Below are 21,364 nucleotides of genomic sequence, written 5' to 3' on the forward strand. Positions count from 1 at the left end.
AATTTACTCACTTGGTACATTTATCACAACCTTTTCTCCTCTTCGGTGTCGAATGTTTCTGGTCAGTGTACTAAAACAAAAAAAAGTTCATGGAATTATCTGAAATTTTCTCTTTATGCAAATGTTTTTGCAGTTAATTGCTTAACAATTCTGCATGTCAACAAATTCAGAATGTCAACTTCCTATTTATTTTGAGCATTTTCCTTCAGGATGGTTCTTTTCCTGGTTTAAGGTAGACAGCACCGATTTTTTATCCTGTGAAGTCAGTCTTATTTTGATGGACTTCACAGTACTACGCTGATAAAATAGTCAGAAGTAAAAGGTAAAGACCTGAAGAACAAAAGGGCAAGTTAAAAGGTGTGCTTACTTTTTAAATAGAATAATTTTCATTTTTCAAAGTCTCACCTTACAGTGAAAACCCCTCTCAGACTACAGAAGTAGAACATGATCCATTTCAGAGTAACTAGGGCAAGCTACTGTGTACGCTGAGATGTCGCTGTAACATACCTGAGAGCTGGATTAACCATGATGGGAAGGAAGCATTTAGCCACACGATTTCAAACCGGAAACAATTTGGCAGTAGCAAAATCAAAACCTTTTGCCCCATAACAGCATAAACTACTATATAAGGTACTTGAACTTAACAGTTTACTTTCTTAAATCACTTTAAAAAGAAAAATCATGTCATCACAACCATTTCTGTCCAAGTCCTTACGATATCTGCAGCAACTAGACACAGTGCTCTCTATTCCAGTAATGTAAAGAATTTGCAGGTGTGTCTAAGATATTTAGGCAAAGAAAAAATATTCAGCTTCTCATCAGACTTCCCAAATATTCTTACCTAAATCTAGGATGTTTATTGATGGCTTCATCTGGAAAAAAGAGGGATTTTGAAGCTCCTCCTTCTACTGGTGTTGGCTTGTATTCCGGCAGTGTAAACCCAGGACACCCTAACCTATGTAACACAACAATGAGATCCAAGCTGTAATGAAAACAGACTATGATTTTAAAATGGTCAGATGATCAGAGATTAGGATCCTCGTAGACAACCAGCCAACAACTAGCTTCCATGGTGGTTAAGACAGCCTTTTTTTTTATTTTTTCAAACCACTAGTCTACCATTATGGACATTTTCAGTGGCTGAAGCAGGAGACTTCACAGTATTGTGTAGAGTATATACACGTTAGAGTGTGTCAGCGCTCGTCATTAATACTGACATGCAACTGCATTCTGTGCCTTCAAGAGTTTCTCTAGAGGATACAGGTTAATGCTGACTGCTGAAGTCATTTATCCAGCTCTGCTTCCAATAATCTACCCCTGTTAAAATATATACCTAACCAACTCTGTAAGAATCAGAGGTAGTTTCAAGTGATATGTCCTGAGTTTCATAGCAGCTTGTAATTCTAGAACTCTGAAAACTCCTATGAGAGGAATGTAATAACCAAAGAAAAAAATGCAGCTATTAGTTGTAAAATATTGAGAGAAATGCAAGCTAATCAGAATATAACTCTCCCCTTTAGGAAACTCCATTTAAGTTTCAGAGTCACCTGAAACAAAAATTAGCTTTCAGTACAGTTTAGACAAAGGAACTTTTGGCAAGGTGGAGGTAAAGAAGCAGAAGATTAATTTCTCCATGTTGCCCAGTAAAAAGGGCAAAGATTATGTTATCTTGAGAGGCTCTAGTATTTAGATGGATAAAAAAAAGTTAGCTGATAAAGCTATAAACAAAGTACACAAAATACTAGGAAACACATTTCTGAAAATATAATTTATTCTCAGCATGTATTTTACTACTGTTTTCTTCTTCCTAGTTTATGTATACAAGTTGTCCTGCAACTTGTAAACCCAGCTTCATTACCTATGAAAGTGCTACACTGCAAACTGCATCCCTCCGGTCCTCAAGACAGAAAACAACTTTCTGGTCCAGCAGCAGAGGCTCACGAATTTAAGAACTAAAGACACTTACCTAGCATCTAAGCTAGAAATTTTTAATATTTAAGCATTTTCAGGTTGTTAATTTTTAACTGAGTTATTTTAATTTGAATAAACTTACTTCTTTACCTTTCTTCTGTCAGTACTCTGACAAGTTTTTTTTCCTTTTCAAATGCACAGGTTTTTTTTATTATACACACGTGTACACGCACAGATGCACACAGGTATACGTACACGTCGTTGTAGAGAGAACATGGCATAAAACTCCAAACCCATGAAACCTCAGAAATATATTACCAAGACTCCAGTCAAACCAACAGGCCTTGAAAGGTGCAAGAAGTAAACTAAATTAGGCTAGTCTGGGGAGAGCAACCTCTGAGGTACGAAACTATGTTTGGGAGGATGCATAAGTAATAAACAAACTACATTTTATTATTTATGAGCTTTTACTGAGCTTTTAGCAACACATTTACTGAGGTGCAATGTCTTGCTCCTACAGTGATGTAAGAAGTATCTATTTGTATTTATAAAGTGACAAAGAACTCTCCCTTTATTCCCTGCAAGACTGGGTCAAAAATGTTTGTACAGAAAATTTATTTAATGACATAATATATTTATAAGGTTGCAGGGAAAAACCCCCACAGTTCTGTAATACACTGAGAACTACTTAACCACTGGACTTTAGGTAAGTTCTTATTACACCTAGTACAGCTCCGATAAAGAGAAAACAGCATTCATGGGGCTTAATGCAGGCATTTTGGCACCTGAACTTCACTGCTAAGTCATATTTTGTACTGTTCCTGCTCTCAGCAAGAATTTAGGGCTACTGCATTCTGTATTACCCAAGAAACTAGCCAGTAAGGTCAGCTCCTTCTCTTCTACTGAAGAGCAACTTTTTTACCATTTTAAGCATAACTATCTTCGTTCTCTTCACTGACCAGGCTAGTTAGAACGAACATAATAAATCCCTGCCTAGAATTATGTTTGAAAGGAATGCATAAAGTACAGTTTCTCCTAGGTAATGAAGTACATCTTAAATTTAATTTCTTCAAGTATGTCTTAATAACAATAAAAAGGAGGAAATCTACCCTTTTTTGCAAGGGTATTATTCACCCAGGAGAGATGCTCTCCTTTCTAGATTCAGTAAGTACAGTATTGTATTATAGAAGTCTTAAGTCTGTGTGTTCCAAACTACCAGAAGCTTACGTGCACTTCAGTGAAAAAGTAGTGTTAAAAAATAGATCAGGTTAGCCATATTTTGCAAAACTGCTATTTATAAAGATTAAAAGTAAAGATTAATAGGTAAAGAGAAACCTTTTATATATGATTTGCTCTATCAACTCAAGATGGCAGACTATTCTATACACAACATATAGAATATATGTTATGAATATTCGGGTATTCTCTCCTAATACAAAATTGTCACAGGTTAAAAGCAAGCTAAAAATATAAAAGATGCTTATTTGCTTGTCTTGCCACAATGAAAACTTTAGGAAACATGACTGGAACATCAAGCCAAAGTACTTCAACTGAATCATGTTTTTCTCTATTTCATTGTACAGTTAGCTATATGCAGTAAGGAGAAAACTGTATAAGGAGAATAGGAAACATGGCATTACTCTTCAATAACCATCTCACCTTGGAAATGATGTCACAGTGCAAACAGCCTCATTTTCTTTGAGTACAGAAGCAGCCTCTTGACGTCTTTTCCTCATGTTGTCTTGCACAGTGTTAAAATCGGACATGGTTCCCCCATATGGCTGCCCAGGTGTCCCCTCAATCATGTAACTTCCATATTCTGGTCTCCAGAGTGTTGGGTGGCTATAGTAAAATGTAAATGTTTCAGCAACTTTAAAAAAGATTAATTATTTGGGAGAATTACAGAAATTAATACCACTTGCAAGAAAAACCTCCTAAATTTGATTATTTTAGAGTAACACAATGTACCTTCCAATGTACCTCACTGCCAGGAGGCAGTACAAAGAAAATAAGGCACAGTTTGGCAGTAATAGTGTAGCTGTATAGTGCAGCAAGCAGAATTTGCTTACATCATCAAATTGCAATCACCTTTAGTATCTGTCCCAAGCTTTGTTTCTTGGGGTTTTAACTAAAACTGGAAAGTACAGAACCCTCTACTGCTTTCACAGTGCAAGGTATGACAAAAGTTTTGTTCCATTTCTTATTTTTACTGCCTGTCCTGTTTTACAAATTTATCGGGTTAAGATTAAAATGCAGTTTAAGTGCACCTCATCCCTTAAAAGAAGTACCTTCCCATGCCCTTGTGAAGCCATGCCTACTCTGTGGAGCACACCCTACCACAGGCAGAGCAACTTCTTACTATTCTCCTGACAGCAGCCATCTTGATGCTAAAAGCAAAGGGGTTCCTTCTCGTAGGCTTTCACCAGTCCCCCTACCAAGAAAGACAGAAAGGGAAGCCTTACTGGAAGAGGAGGTTAAGGCAGATAGAGAGAAGCTGACAGGCCCAGGGGACAAAAGCCTTTCCTCTCTACCCTCCTGTAAGTTGTGACCTGCTTTTGGCTCTCTTCAGCCAAAACACTTTGCTGCCTCTGGTCTCATTTCTCTGCTGCCGTCAGTCAGAAGGTAATTCACAGTTCTCTGAATAGTTGAAATAGGGACATATTCTGATTATTCCTCAAAACTCCATAGTGGAGGATAGGGAAAAACTTTCCTGCCAACCTTACATCTACATTCCTAATTCTCCCACAAATGGGAGAGTGCTCCTACAGACAACAGGGTTCCCTATACAGCCCTCACTTGCTCCTGTAGTCAGACATACAGGAACAAGTGCACACACACATATGCTTTATAGGGCAGGGATTACTGTGTACACACAGGCACAAAATCAGAGCAAGACAAAAAAATACCCAAACTACAACTTCTGTGGGCTCACCATTACATCCTCATTTTTTTCAAAGCATAATATAAAAAGCACATGGACTGCCTGCAAGAGTGTTCAAAATCTTTCACTTCCTGAACCCCAGATTTATCTGAAAATACCAGTATCTGTGGTTTACAGTTTTACCAACAGCAGATTTGAACGTTAAGCCCGGTTTACAAATTATGTACAGTACCGTAGCAGGAGGATTAAAAAAAAAAAAAAAGGAAACAGGAAACAGCTACTCACTTTGGGTTTACCTTCTCCCCCTTTTCTTGCAGTGTTTGAAGAACTTCTTCACCACAGAGTGCCAGGCGCACTTTCTTATTCTCATGGTCAAATTTTACTAACATATATTCCACCTTGTAAATAATAAAAACAAAACAAACAAACAGTAAGGTTTTGTTCTGACACAAACACAGTGGCACACAGTTTTTTAAGCATCAACTGGAAAAAAGATGTCACACTGAACTTTACATAAGCCTAAAAACCATCACTAACTGTGAATGCGGTAAGCAGTACTGATGTAGATGTATGCTGGCTTATTTAATAAAGAATGCAAATTCCTTGAAATCAGCCTTGAAATTTCTTTCCCTCCATTTCTAATTTGGGATATTTCACCAAAAAAAATCCTGAATTTGTACTTGCCTCCACACTATTTTTAGACAAGAAAAAATTAAAACATTTCACTGTCATTCCACGAGTTACAACCTTTGGTGCTGCCAAAAAAACCCACCAAACAAACAAAAAAAGGGGAGTCATCCTACAAGACATCCATTTACACCCATCACTTGTTGTAGTTAATAAAGGCACTAGCACAGTGCCTCACTAGGCACAGGACAGGGGTTTGTTTCCCTTGCTACTTGATTCAGCTTTGCTGCCATATTTCCTTCTTCTCCTGCCCAGCGGTGTACCTTTCCCTTAGACCTCTGCCTCCTTGCCCCTGTTACTACCCCAGTGTGCAACCCACACTCGATCCAACAAGCCACTAATGACAGCACTGCTGCATCTCAGCACTAGAGAATATTGTTTCCCTAAAAGAGATTATCTGAAAGCAGCCAAACTTGGAACACCCTCATCTCAAACTTTCTAATCTCCATGCATACTTGCTGTCAAACCTCCCGTAAAGACTTCTAAAGTGCTACCCAGCACAGCAATCTAACAGCCTCCTGGATCTTGTAGCCCTTAAATACTTACTGATACACTCTGTTTCCTAACCCCTATTTGGCAGGGGTTGCTTTGCAATGTTCTGGGAAGTGTGAAAGACAAACCATTGCCCAAGTGCAATGTATTGCCTATCATGTAAAAACAGAAGTCACACACAGAAACGTGTTACCAGGATACTGTTTTTCAAACCCCCTGACTGGACCAGCAGTCATATCCAGTGCTTTTGTTGGAAAGGCTCTCAAACTGCTGCCTCCAAGACTTCCATAAATCATCTACTTGAAACATCAACTTACAGTTAAAAATTCAGGCTGCAGTTTCACAGTTAGAACTCGTCACGGTTTTGCACTGTGCTCCTCTGTTTCATTCTCCAACACTGTCTAGAGCCACATCCTTCTGTGCTTTACAGATATGACTGCTCCAGATCCAGGAGATCAGATTCATGCAAGATGCTGATGGATACCAACTCACGGCAACTTCTGTTTTGTATAGAAGTCTGATGCGTACAGGAAAGTAACTTGCCAAAACACAGGGAACTTTTGCCATGTTTTCCAGCATGCTGGAAGTGGATTTGTAGGTTTCATTTTTGCTGGTTGCTTCAGTGTCCATGGAAGAGTTATTGCTTGCTACTGCGATAAAAAATACAATCCACTGCTGGGATTCGCAATTAAATCTCAAGCAGCATTATCCAAGAGTGTTTGTAATTCTACAGAATCTGATCAGACACAAACTCTGGAGGGACTCATTCAGCAATTTTTTAAGATCAAATTTTAATTCCCTAAAGAAAAATAATGATTTCTAGTTTCTGTGCAAGACAACACTTCTTTGTGGTTTGTGTGTACTATGCCACCATAATCTTCACCATTATCTTGAGATAACTACAGACTATAGTCAACCAGAACATATTCCAATACTGATTTAATTATTACCTAGTACCAATCTCTCCAGTAACACTTGACCCTGATTACTGGCAAGAAAAATGGACTTTCACACCTTCCAGTCTCCTACACGTTCAACATCATCTGCTGCTTTGTAAAGGCATTCTCACTAGCAGCCAGCCTAAACTAGAGAGGGTATGTGAGTCCACAGGTGTGAGCCACACATATGGACACAGAATGGGCATCAAGCCCACCACGTGCATGGTGAATACATAAATATGCTACTACCATTAGCCTTTTGTCTTAGAAATCCCCCTCCAAAGGTAGCTGTAATGAGCTGCTGGTGAGAACACTGTACTTCTCTATAAATGGAATTACAAGTTTCACAAAAGAAAATAAGCCAAAAGTGTAAAGAAACATTAAGCCAAGAAGGCAAACCCAAAGAAATCAGTGTTTCATACTCCAAGTACAGTAATGAATATACTGTATTTATGCATCTAGCTTTAGAAACAATTATTACTCTTGCCTCCAGAAACATTGACTAAATCTTCAAAGCCGTCTTAACACAGGGAATATCTGCCATTAATTTTAATGAGAAAAGAAAAAAAACTTCAGACGGCTGCCAACAGTTCCAAGTAACCCACAGAGTATCCTGACAACAGAGGGACTGACTGAATGGGCATCCTTAAAGAATGTAATTTAGGCTCATCAAAAGATTTATCCTACAGCTACAAAGAAAAAAAAAACCAAATGCAGAGTTCACACATTTTTACATTCAACTTCAGCTCATCATTCACAGCCTTCTCACATGTTTTTGATCCACAATAAAGTTTAGAGAAATGCAGCCAAGCTGAGAGAATCGACATGCCTGGTAGAGATTCGAGTCCAAGGGCCACCAAATATGTGGGGTTTCACCCAACATTCATAATTCATCATTTTGCCAAGCTCTTCAGAGTTCACTTTTCCCTCTAATTTTAACTAAGGCTCTTTAGCAAGCAGCAAAATACATATCAGGTCAAACCACTGATGCAGATGGCTGACTTAGAGCCAGCTAGGACAGTGCACACTGCTGTGGTAAGGAAGGCAGCCACTTTGGACCCAAGTTCCCAGTCAGTGCTCTCACCCTGCAGCAAACCCTACATATCTCTATCCTCTGGCCAGTACCTGCTGCAAGGCTGCTGAGGACAAGATACTGGAAAGCAGTGCCACAGAAAGGGACCTGGGAGTCCTGGTTGATGGCAAGTTGAATATGAGTCAGCTGTGCCCTGGCAGCCAGGAAGGCCAACCCTCTCCTGGGGGGCATCAGGCAAAGCATTTCCAGCCAGTTGAGGGACGGAATTGTCCCGCTCTGCTCTGCACCTTGAATATTGTGTGCACTTTTGGGCACCACAATATAAGAAAGATATTAAGCCATTAGGGAGTGTCCAAAGGAGGGCAATGAGGATGGTGAAGAGCCTGCAGGGGAAGCCGTATGATGAGCAGCTGACGTCACTTGGTCTGTTCAGCCTGGAGAAGAGGAGACTGAACGGAGACCTCCTTGCAGTCTACAACTTCCTCATGAGTGGAAGAGGAGGGACGGGTGCTGATCTCTTCTCTGTGGTGATCAGTGACAGAACCCAAGGGAATGAAGTTGTGTCAGGGGAGGTTTAGGTTGGATATTAAGAAAAGATTCTTCACCCAGAGGGTGAAGGGTACTGGAACAGGCTCCCCAGGGAAATGTTCACAGCACCAAGCCTGACAGAGTTCAAGAAGCGTTTGGACAATGCTCTCAGGCACATACTCTCAGGTGTGACTCTTTGGGATGGTCCTGTGCAAGGCTAGGAGTTGGACTCAATGATTCTTGTGGGGCCCTTCCAATTCAGCATATTCTGTGTGTGATTTTGTGTGAAGATGTGGTCTCCCAGCTTCTTCCCTTCTCGGGAAGCAGAATGCACCATTAGCTTGCTAGCAGAACAGCCCCCAGAACGGCATTACTTCACTTATTACGATTATTTCTCCAAGTTTGCTACAAAGAAAATTTCAGGCTTTTGAAAATTCTTTGATGTCGCCTCTGTAAATACAAGAGAGACCTTGAAGCCTCTCGGCTGTGGAGAACCACAACCACTCTCCATTCATTAAGTCAAACAGTTCTGCTAGTCTTGCCTGGTGGCAAAGTGAAAGATGATAGTTCTGTGGCAATGGGTAAGCATGTCTGAAATTGTGTTTGAATGTCTGAGTTATTTGACCATAATTACACATATATTATTTCTGCATAAAGTGCGCTTCTTAAAAATGAAGGTGTTATCAGTCAAAAAATCCTTTAGTATTAATTCAAAGGAACGAGGAGAGCCGAAATTGTCACACATGCTAAACTGTCGTCTTCAATGCAGGCTCACTGCCTGGTGTGTAGTGCCAATTCACACACCAAGACAAGGTATTTCTATTTAATCACAGAATTGTCAAGGTTGGAAGAGACCTTTAAGATCATCCAGTCCAATCGTCAGCCCAGCACTATCACTGTAATCACTCAACTGTATCACGCACTGCCAGACCCAGACACCTCTTAAGCACCTCAAGGAATGGTGACTCCATTACCTCCCTGGGCAACCTATTCCAATGTCTGACCACCCTTTTTTCTAATATCTAATGTGAATCTCCCCTGTATCAGTTTAAGGCTTTATTCTTAATTTGTGCAAAGTAGGGAGCTAGGTGGTAACCCACAAAACGCTAGCTACCTGATCATCAAAACTTTATACCATTTATACATTTTAGCAAACGAAGAAATCACAGTTCATTGACCACAACTTACATAGTTCTCTTATTAATTAGTACTCTACCTTCTATTGGTTAAATGACTCTCTCGTTTTTCATGCTAATTAGTCCGCATGCTTGGTCTTTCTCTTCTTTTGGGTTGGTTGGTTTCCTGAGTTGGTGGGTTGTGAGTCAGTGCTGGGAAGCTCCCTCTGCCAAAATTACCTTTTATCCAGTTGGAGCCAATCTCAGCACAGTTGCTGAGTTGGCTTTGTTAGTTTTTTCCTTATCTTGGGAGTTGTGCCAAATGTCCTTGTGGCCTGTAAATTCTGTGTTCTTTGTGCCCACTATCAGTAGTACATCCTTCTGCCCAAGCTTTACTAACCTTTCCTCCTAGATCTGAGATCACTGAGTATGTCAAGCCCTAAACCTTAACAAGGCAATTCTACCGACAAGTAATTTGTCTTTCCGGCACCTGGATATCAACATTGTATCAATTGTCCAAATACTTGCCTTGGCAGTGGTCTGCTTCCCAATATCAAATCCCTCCTCAAACACTCAGTTTAACACCATCATGTTAAGTACACAGGGAACAAAAACTACGTAACAGCTGAGAGTAAAATCTCTGCTCTAGAGTTAATGTTAAAATTCTTTTAACAAGTATTTTCCACGAGTTACTTCTGCCTACCAGAACATAAGAAAGCACAGAGTCTGGACTTAAGTAAGCTCAGAAGTAAGGTGCTGAGAAGATGACAGAAGAGATGAAAATAGTTTAGAAGAATTATCTGAAGAGAAGTTTTTTTGAGAGAAAAGCAATGCAAGCTTGCACACTCTGTAGCTGTGAAAAACAGTACCTTGCATTAGCCTTGTACCACACTCCTGACTGTCCATCTCAGATGTAGATGCCCCATGTCTGGAAGTGTTCAAGGCCAGTTTCGAAGGAGCTTTTAGCAACTTGGTATAATGGAAGATGTCCTTGCCCACAGCATGGAGTTCAAGTAGATAATCTTCAAAGGTCCCTTCCAACTCAAACCATTCTGTGCTTCTAAAAAACCTCATCACAAGGGACTCACGGTCTACTGCTGTTTCTCAAAGGCAATCTTAATGACAGTTTCTTTCTCCTTCCACTTGGCACCTATTGCCACACATACTTGGAGAAACTGTCAGCAATCTCTTCATACAAGCCTTCCCTCAGGCATGCAGCTCTACAAGAAATTGAAATTTTTTCCTAAACGTCCAATGAAGTCTCATGGCTTTGTTTACTACTACCAGAAGCCACTACCAACACTTAAGTATTATCATGTAGTATGCCTCATATATTTATGCATACAGTAGAAAACAAAAACTAAGGTAAAACTTTCCTCTCAAGAGCATCAATGAAACAAACCCCTTTTCCCCAGTTATTAAGCTCACTTGGACAAAAAAAAGTAGTTCCTCTATACATTTGGTCAGTTAATGTATCATTAAAATACCACTACGATTAAATGACAGTCTGGAGAACAAACTTTTAATAACTTGACTGTTCATTAAAGAACCTCTGCCACAGTGTTAGATGGAAAAAACAAGTATTTTCTGTAAGTACAAATACTTCTGACGCATGTAGAGCATAATATTCAAGATGTTTTTTTTAATGTAGTTATTTTCTTGCTACTGCTGTGATAAAACATGGAGCCACAGAAATAATCAGCTGGTAATATACTGTTAATGAAGGGTTTACTGGCTTACAAGGGTGAGTTTAAGCCCCGAGGGAGGTAAATTCAGAGAGAAACAAGTCTGGAAGTGCCACAGAGGCTGCTTACCCCGCTTCTAGCCAGCAAGCCCCAAAACTGCACACTGTGACACAAGGAATGTCCACACTCATGAAATTACTATGGATGTTCTCTGCAACAGAGATAATTGCAAAATTCTGCCACAAACAGCTGAACCAAGATTCAAATATAATTCCCAATATGCTTAATTTTCATTAAGCAGATTTGAAGTGGCCAATCCAAAAAACAAAGCACCATCACCAGCTCTGTAGAAAACCAACTCAGAGAAACCATGTCCCAGAAACAAAAGCACAACTCTTGTTTTCCATTATTTAGACAATAATAAAAAAACCACAAGAACTTCTATGCCACAATACAGACGACCATAGATTAAAAAAACAAAGAGGATGCAGGGGCTCTCATCTCAGTAAATAGAGCAAGCCCCAGCTAAGTGCTCTTGCCTGTCTCTCTTCCCAAGTGCCAACATCAGGGCTGCAAATTTTCTTTTTTGCACGACACAACGTGAATAGAGGACATTCTTTGCTGCACACACCACAAACCAGGAAGCTGGGTTACTGAAAATTAAAATCGAGAAGGTATAAACATTTGCATGATTCTAAAGAAGTAAAGATGTAGTGCATTGCAGAAAAAAAGTGTCTTCTTTAACTGCTGTACTATGTAACACCTGAGGTTAATACTGTTAAAAAGACTGGGATAATGCTAATTTTAGATTTCTGCAGCAAAGACAACTTTATTTTTTATTTATTCAGCTGTGAAACAAGATGCAGCAAGCTTCTAAGTTGCCTTTTGCATCATAAAGCAAGAGTAGAAAAACCAAACATGCAAATATGCAGCATCAACAACAAAATCTTTCTTGTACTCATCCTTCTAATTCATCCTTTCTCATACTGTTAACTAAAATAAGGCATCTGCACAGTAAGAATAGGTCCTGTGGGAAAAGAGGAATTACAATAGAAAATATCCCATGATAAAACCACAACAATCCACCACTTGACATCCACAGAAGGAAGTCCACTGTGAACAGAATATTTCATTGTCAGAAATATAAAAACAGTAGGTAATTTAAGCTTCTCTTATTAAAATCTGAGATTCAAAAAGGAGGAAATCAATGCTGACCATGGGGGCTGGTCACTATTTATGACAAACTGCACCTTGCTTTGGGGAAAAAAAAAACCAAAAAAAGACAAATAAAAACTCCACAACAAAAAAAACCCCCAAACCTCCAAACTGGTTTTCATTAATTACAAAATTAACTTTTCAAAGAGCATCTCAGTATAAACTACAGTAAGTCCTGTACTGTCCCATGCATAGTGCATCCAACACCAAAGCTCTCAGGTAGGTCCCTAGTGCTGCACTACAACCCATACATATCTTGCCACCCAGACATGGAAGAACTGAGTAGGAGGTAGATGAAGCAAAATTATCAGCCACTGGGTGGGTTAACACACTGTGCATGTTTTGAGAGCTAGAGGGTTTAGTTTAGGTTTTCTCTGACATGAGGATTAAAGCCAGTCAGAAAAAGTAGTTTCGTGACCATCAGCCCAAGTAACCAGGGAAGGAATAAACACAAAGACTCTTCAAGGCCACCTATCTTGTTCAAGTCAAGGTTTAAAGAATTATATTTACATGCAGTCGTGTATTCATTTTATAGGTTGCATATATACACTCACAGCTGTCACGAAGTGTGAGCTGAGGCACTAACATCATACGTTCAGACCCCGCCCCAGCAACACTGCTATTTTAAACAGCAAGTATCCATACCAAAAGGTATTAAGGAAGCACTAAATCTTATTGTAAACAAATAATTCCACTGTCCCTTTATTTAGTCAAATAAAGCTCAGAGAGAAAGGATGAACAAGCAGACACGTGACAACCAAATCGTTCAAGTACTGCTTCCCCCCCAGCGGCCCGCAGGCAAGCACATCGATTAAGACAGCTCCCATTGAGATCCATCCACACATGCCACATTTGGCAGGGGCCATCATGAGGAATTTCTGCATGAAAGAAATTCAAAAACGCATTCTGTTTGAGGAATTTTGCTGGGGGAGGGCAAGACTAAAAGCATTTGTCTTCAAATGACAAGAACTCAAATTAAAAAAATAATTCATAAGCTTTAGGCCATGCTAGCTTTATTATAAGCACAAGACTCCCAGGAAAAGCTTTAAAACAAAGCAATTTCAGCACACTGGTATAATGCAGCAGTTTGTATGAAGTGAGAACGTGAGACCATCACAACAGTGATGATGAATCTGTATAACGATTTGGCTGAATTTTTTTTAAAGACCCCCTATTACTGACATTCAGGAAAATGCAACCACTGTTTTTTGTGATTCTGTTTTATTCATAAGATATACAACAAAGAGCTAGTTAGAAAGCTTCAGACAAACACTAAAGAAACCCCGCAAGTCACCTACAATTATCTAAGTGGTTTGGATAAATGGACAAACATCTTGCAGCACATGGAGTTTAAAAAAAATCCTAATAAACTGTCTATTCTTGTTGTTCCTGTAACTGTCTATCTCAGCTTCAAAGCTATCATGTGGCATCTTGTTCTACAGGACACCTAGGCTTTGTAAAGTAAATAATTATATTAAAAGGACATCTTCTGCTTTTCTGTTCTATTAGGTTAGCCAAATTTCTTGTAAAGTGAGAAAAGAACGCCACCTTTCCTGTACACTGTGATGCTCTCTGAACCTATTCCTTTGTTTATCATTTCTGGTCCTTTCTTATCTCTTTTTGAACATTTTTGTGCACAAATGTCTCTCACTAAGCCTCATTGTTGTCTTTTAGCAAAGAGATGACTAAAACTTCAACTGTGTATTCTAGAGATAGTAGCTGTACTTATTTTATGCAGCTGGTGAGCTAGATTCACCATTGCTAAAAAATGCCCTAGATTTTTTCCTGGTTTTAAATGGGTAACAGACAAACCAGAGTCTCAAATTGTGTGCATTTGGACCCCAATCCATTTCCTTAAGATGCAGCAATAATTTTACCAGTCTGAAGTTCTGCAGACTGTAAAGTAACATCTCTGATCTTATCACTTATATATTGTTACTGCCCTGAAAAAAAAACAAAACCAGAACAGGCTATAAACTCTAGCAAGACATTAATGCAACTGCTAGTTACCTAGGAAGAATCACTCAAAAGGAAATGCAGCTCTTTTCACAGCCCAGCCTTTCATTAGGAAAAGGGAGAAAGCTTTAAAGAGTCACGCATCTTCTAAACAGGAGCAATACCTTTGGGACATTCTGGTAAGAAACCTCTGGCCTCTTGCAGCACCTGAGAAGGGCTGCTTTGCTTCTTGTACGAGGAAGTGCTGATTAGCAGCTGTTCTTTTTAGTTCTCATTTAACTTATTTACAAGGTATAATTAAAAAACTAAAAGATAAGGAAGGGAATAAATCAAATGTACAGGACAAAGACCAAAGGAAGCTTAAAAGAGCTGAGAAAGAAGTAACAGGAAGAAAATAAAACAAACAACCAAACCCAAAATGAAACTAGAATTGACTCAGTAAGATTTCAACTTGCAAGCAGTGCAGTGGCACATTTTTCATGCTGCCTCATACACATCATTATCAAACCTATTTAAGGGTCTTCAAATTTCACTTCAAGTTTCCATTAAGAAAACAAGTTTTTAAAAGCTGAAGATGCTTACTGTGTGCTGGGTTCCAACACTGACAGGAATAAGACCCATACACAACAAAAGGGTCATTATGTCCAATTTCACTAAACAAGGCTGAGAAGGTCAGATTCCCATTTCATTCACATATACTTTCAAACGAAACTGTTGTGTTTTGCCCATGCTTGCTTTTTACATCCCCTCCTTCTGAGGGGATCTCCCTCCAGCACACCTTTCTTGAAATTTTCATATGCTGAAGCAGCTCCTCCTTAGTCTTTGCAGACTGTGGAAGACAAGTATTACATGTACATATGAACACATGTATCTGTAGTTAAGCATGAGCTGCCGTGACTCGTACACTTGTGTGCACACTCAGAACAAAGCAGCAGCAGCGAGCTGGAGCCAAGGGCCAGCCATTCCACTTGTCTGATCTGAGTGTCCACATAAAGCTGCAAAGAGAAATTTAAGCAATGTCCATCACTTAGAGGAATGCAATCAGCACACAAGAGGCACTAAACAGCACAGGAGACTAATAATGCACTGGCACAGAAGAGAGCTTTTTGGGACAAAAGTAGGAAGCGGCAGAATAGGCTTTGGCTAAAACCCTTTAAACTCTTCTGGTTTTAAACTACTAAGATCTGCCAAGCTGCACAAACTAAATGTTTCACATAGTATCTGCTAACTCCACTGGAGTCCTAACACACAATATTGAAAAGTTGCAGGGTTTTAATTCTGAAATAAAAACCAAAACAAAATAAAACTTAATGATCATGACTCTGCAAATCCAAAGTTTAGCATACATTATTGCATGGAAGAGGAAGATGAAAACACAAGGAGATTATTCTTGTTACCCGACAGGGTCTCATCAGCAGATCTAATTGTTGCCCAATTTTTGTGAGCACTAAGGCACGGATAGTAAAGCAGGGTTTGATGAGGGATAATGAGATAGTTCACTGTTTTGTATTCCCCACAGTCAGGAGAAGTCAAGCATAAACAGAGAGGCCAACTGTCAGTTTTAAATGAGGTAGAAGGATGATTAAGAGGCAAAAGACCTTACCTGCAAATGCAGATTCAAAGAGACCTTTTAGAAAGCTTTTTTTAAAGCAAATCTTATTCTGTTACAGTCACATTTTGTAGGCTTTTTTTTTTTACCATTGCAAAGACTTCACGGCTGCAGAAAACAGAGTAAAAAAGGACTTACCTCAAAAGAGATAGCAGCTCTTGGTTCTACTAACCCTGCAAGCAGTAAGAGAGCTGACTTCTCAAGAGGCAGCACAGTGTTTTGACCTTTCCAGCTCTTTACTCAGGAGAAGACAAGAGTACTAGGGAATGTTACCCTGCAATGCAAGTTGTGATGCTGTCTTGCTCCCTTCCAAACAGATGCCACCAGCCATTAGCACTTAGCCTCAACACTTCTCCCTGGCACCCAAGGAACAGAAAGCACACGATGATTTCCCAGTTTCATTCCCTTGGGATCTCAGGGAATGGAGGCCCTAGGAGGTTACAAGCATCCTTGAGATTAGCTCAGTTGGTTAGAGCCTGGTGCTAATAACACCAGGGTTGTGGGTTTGACCCTGTATGGGTCACTCACTTAAGAGTTGGTCTTGATGATCCCTGTGGGTCCCTTCCAACTCAGAATATTCTGTGATCCCAAAGGACCACCACAGTTTTATAATGAGTTTTACAACACACACTGAAAAGTGGAGTCCTGTTGAAAACAAAACCAAAGCAAAGACTAGTTCTATACCACTGAGTAAACACAGTACTTCCTTTTCACAATGGCATCACCTAGATGGTGACAACCTTTAAAGTATTCACACATATGCCCTGAAAGACAAACTCAGCATGTACTAACAAAGCTGGCTTTTCTCCTCATGAGTATTCCTTAAAAAAATTAGAAAATACATTTTTCACCAAACATTGTCTCAGAAACATCTCTTGAACACAAAAGTAATTTTGTTTTTTCTGATTTTATCTCTACCATTACATGAGGGGTGTCATCTTCATTCTTGATTTCTATCTTCAAGAAGTTTTCAAAATAATTAAACACCCTCAGGCTATGACTTTGCACATGAAGGTCAAAGTGCACAAAAGGCTTTTTATGAAAACTGTCCAATTAGTCAGTTGATTCATCTAAGGTGCATATAAACGTGGCGCCACTTTCTAATAACTAGATATTTGAGAGGAAAAATGGAAAACAAATTTACTGCTTTCTGCACTAGTCTATCTACAGCACAGCTCAAGGAGGTTATGGGCAGAGATACAGTTTTGTGTTTGCACAACAGGAGCAGACTGGCTACAAGTCCCTGGTCCATTAACACACTCTTAAATGCTGTGTTACATAAAAATATATGATTGCACAACGTGGTAGAACAAAGGTAAGTTGCCACACCTGAGTTTATTATCATTTCTTAAAATGAAGAGGTAGTTGATGAACTGGGTTACCTGACCTTCTCTGAATGTTCACAGGCATTTCAAAAACTGTTCTTACTTCTCATCAAAATAATAGCTTTAATGATACTGCTCTTAAAATTCTGCCTCTTGCCATGCTGGGCATGATAGAAGAAAACTGTGAATCTCCTTAAACATAATGCACTGCTATTTACTGAGCATAAATACTTTGTTCAGTACGGTCCCCCAGCTGAAGGAAGAAAGAGGCTGACAGAGTCCAGTCTCACCATACAGTTAAGATTACCAAGTGACCAGCTGTGGGTGCTGCAGAGGCTGGTTCTGCATGACCCTTTCCTCCACATGCTCCTGCTACTTTCCTCACATTAAGCACAATTCGTTGGATCTAGCAGTGAAACAGCTGAAGCTCTGCTGAGAAAACAAACCATCCTCAAAACTGAACGGGAGAAGAGTTTTCTGCTGGGTTAGCTTTTCGAACTCAGATGGTCAGTAAAAACATAAGGCAGGCAGCAGAAACACAAGTCTGGAGCCTGGAAGGGAAGCTTGCTAATGGATGAACCTAAGATATCTTGTGAAATCTCTCTGAGAAAGCAAGGAGAACTAAAATCTAACATCCATAGAAAAATGAGCATCCTATCTTAAAGATTAATGAGAAAACCCTCAAGCTAAATCTCAGAGCAATACACAGACTGTGTATATTCCTGGACTCAAGGCTGTGAGGCTTTTTTGTCAGCATAATTTCAGTCATATAAGACGTAGGAACACAGAGACATCAGAGAGGGGTAGATAAAAGTATATTTAAATCTCCTGAGTCCATGCCACTCTGGCTGCAAAACTCTGTGGTGCAGACAACACATATTTTCACTGAACAGATTTTAGTAGCCAAGCCCCCATTCACTCACAGAAGCAGCTCCTGCTGTTATGTGAACAGTGACAGGAATTCCTTAAAGAAGTACAGACTTTAAGAGACAAGTTCTCTCAAAGTGCTGATGGTGAACAGCACTTTCCTTTGGCAAAGAGCATCTGTGAACAGCTACTGGTACTACCTGGAAAAAGTTTTCTCACAAGTCCCTTTGCCATTCAGAAAGCAAACTGTGCATGACACAGAGATGCAATGGCCAAGTTCCCACGTTGTTCACATCCTACTCTGCTCTTCCAACTGCCCTGGAGTCACATCACAGGCACCTCTTAAGTGACCAACGCTGGACCTCACCAACACTATGATCAAGAATAGCCACTAGTGCAGCACATGTGAAGCTGCTCCCTGTCTCCAGGGAAAGCTGAGTCCCTCGGCCAATCCTACGGATCAATAGAGGAGACTTTGCTCCTCGCAGAGTGCTATCAGGCTGTAGTGCAATTCAACACAGGTTTACAAGGCAATACGCCTAAGACCTGTGGCTAAAGTTACGGTGCTCGAGCACAAAGCACCTGTAACAAAGTTCCAGTCATGACCCAAGTAATCATCCTGATCCTTGTTTGGAAGGCAGGCTGACATGTACAGGACGCCCGGGAGACTCTGGGGTAAAGCAAGGCTCGGCAGGTCTCTTTCCACAGGGATCAGGAGGGACACTGCGCGGCGAGAGGGCCGCCACTGCAGAGCCACTCGCACATCCTCGGTCCCGCTTCCCTCGCTCGCCTCCCAAAAACCGAGTCTGGGGCTGAGCTGGCACTTCTGCGGAGTCTAGGCACACACATGCTTCACTCAGACCTCGCTCCAGAGAACATAAACTCCGGGGAAGGAGCGAGTGCTGCCGGGCATCACCGCCCCGGGAATACACCTCCCGAGGGGCTGCCCAGGCCAACCGACCGTTGCCAGGCGGGAACAGTGGAAGTTGTGTTAGCGTTTCAGAAACGCTCAGAGTGGGGCAGCCGTGCTGGTAACGAGAGGTAATGCGAGGGCAGCCGTGCTGCGCAACGACAGGCGGCGAGCGTGTGTGTGTGTGCGGGGTAAACAAAGCCCCGCCGGGTAGCCCCGCACCGTCCCCTCCCGCAGAGCCGCCGCGGCCGAGGGCCGGGCCCTCCCCGGGCACTGCGGCGGGCACGGCCCGGCCCGCACCCGAGCGGCACCTGCGCCCGCCCGCGCAGGCGGCGGAGGCCGCGGCGGAGGCCGCGCCCGGCCGAGGTCTCACCCACCTCGTCGCCCCACTTGAGCACGTCCTTGTGGCGGTCGCGCAGGGCGCGGTAGATGTGGAGGAACTGGAGGATGCCGTGCCGCCGCACGTGCTCCGCGTGCCGCCGCGTCTCCTCCCAGCTCAGCGGCGAGCCCTGCGACAGCAGCCCCATGCCGGCCGGGAGCGGGGGAGGCCCGGGAGGCGAGCGGAGCCGTAGCGAGCGGAGCGGGTGCGCTCGGAGCCGCGGGTGCGCTCTGCACTCTGAGCCGCTGCGGCGGCCGCCCCGATCCCGGCGCCGCACGTGACGGCGGCCGCGCGTCAGGCCGTGACTCAGCACTTTCCGTCGGCAGGCACCGCCCCCGCGGGCTGAGCACGGCCCGGCGGTCCCGAGGTGTCCTCAGCGCGGGGCTGCCGGGGGAGGAACGGAGGGAGAGCCCTCGGGAAAGCGAATGCGGGGAACGGCAGCGCCGGCAGCGCCCGCGAGCGCCGCTGCCCCGCTCTCTCCGCGCACGCCCCGGGCTCGGGGGAGGAGGCGTCGCTCGCGTGCGCAAGGCGACATGGCGGCGGGAGGGTGTCCGCGGCCCGGCCAGGGCAGCGCAGGGCAGGGCAGGGCAGGGCTTGCCAGGCTGGTGTTCCGAGTGGAAAGAGACCCTTGTGTGACTGAAAGCGCCTAAATAAAGCTCCTGAGTGAAAGCACGGACGGTGTGTGAGCGCTGCTTTGTATTTATTATAGATCAGAGCACACATCACATAGAAAATAATGATTGGAGTGGATGGAGTGAGACCCAGAGGGGTGACGCCTCATCTCCCGGGAGACGACCTCTTCTGCATCTCTTGGGTTGCCGAACCCACATCTCGTGGTGCCAAGCACAGGCCCGTCTCGTGAAGTTGCTGAAAATGTGTCTGTTACCTGGGAATTGTCCTAGACCGAATCAGAACAGCATTGTCTGAGGAAAGAGGATGCGGGAGCATGTCAAGGCATTGTCACAAAATAGAGGGAAGGCCTATCAGTACTATGTCTTTACAAAATGAAGATACAAAAGGCACTGAACATTAATGTGGGGGGAAAGGCTGTCACTGCTGAGCAGCAGAAATTCATTACTTCTGGATTTTTTTTTGTTGTATACACAGAACTCTTCATAGGCCTTAGGGACAAGTACGGCAGTAGGATAAGCTAAGGCTTTGTGAATTTGTAAGGTATTTAAATTGTGGTATAGCCCACTAATGGATGAACTGTATTGTTAGATATTTCATTAACTGAATGACAATACTCACAAGAACTGCCTAATTGTCTTTCCTCCAGGATATGAGGTGCCTCAAAGCTCCCAACACATTAGAATGATATATCTAAAATGCATTAGTGGAAGATATCAAATATTACAGTAAAACCACTCAAAAATATTTTTTTAATGATATAAGTTTCTACAGAAAGGGCAGCATTGACAGAACAAGAACAAGCAGTGGCCATTAAAATTACAAACATTTAATTTATACTGTGCTGTTCTTAAGGGCTCATGACTTTTTAAAAAGTCATGTTCTTTATTGAAATTGTAAAGACTGATCTAATTGAAAGCAATGCTGTTGTTGGTACTATTGTAGATCTGGAGATGGCTGGTTGGGTTAGTTTGAGGGAGAAGAAAATAATCTTTTTTTCTAGTTGAAAACATCCCTCAGCCTTTTTTATTTTTGAAAAGTCAGGAGGTCAAAAGTCTCATACTTGGCAATGGGAGTCTGATGAGGTGTATCACTCATGCAAAAGCCAAGCTGTACTTTATTTCAGACCTGAGGGGATAAAGAGCCTTCATGTTGCATGTTGGGCAGTTGCACCAAAAGATTCCACATTGGTCCCACTGTGCT

General features: G+C 41.8%; 1 protein-coding gene across 2 annotated transcripts in view; it reads right to left on the minus strand.

Annotated features, from left to right (window-relative positions):
• The window catches only part of GCLC (glutamate-cysteine ligase catalytic subunit), a 37,943-nt gene extending 18,034 nt beyond the window's left edge, over positions 1-19,909 (minus strand). The window contains exons 1-5 of one of the 2 annotated variants that reach the window (XM_027644914.1): positions 19,530-19,909; positions 5,078-5,190; positions 3,571-3,753; positions 842-955; positions 12-70 (exon numbers count right to left, since the gene is read on the minus strand). In XM_027644914.1, the coding sequence (XP_027500715.1) occupies positions 12-70; positions 842-955; positions 3,571-3,753; positions 5,078-5,190; positions 19,530-19,679 (619 nt within the window). In that variant the 5' untranslated portion in view covers positions 19,680-19,909. The remainder of the gene's footprint in view (positions 1-11; positions 71-841; positions 956-3,570; positions 3,754-5,077; positions 5,191-19,529) is intronic. The other variant, XM_027644912.1, reaches the window with a different exon arrangement.
• Positions 19,910-21,364: the final 1,455 nt, after the last annotated feature.

The sequence above is a fragment of the Corapipo altera genome, unplaced genomic scaffold, assembly GCF_003945725.1.
Source record: "Corapipo altera isolate COAL_440 unplaced genomic scaffold, ASM394572v1 2, whole genome shotgun sequence".
NCBI classification, from domain to species: Eukaryota; Metazoa; Chordata; class Aves; order Passeriformes; family Pipridae; genus Corapipo; species Corapipo altera.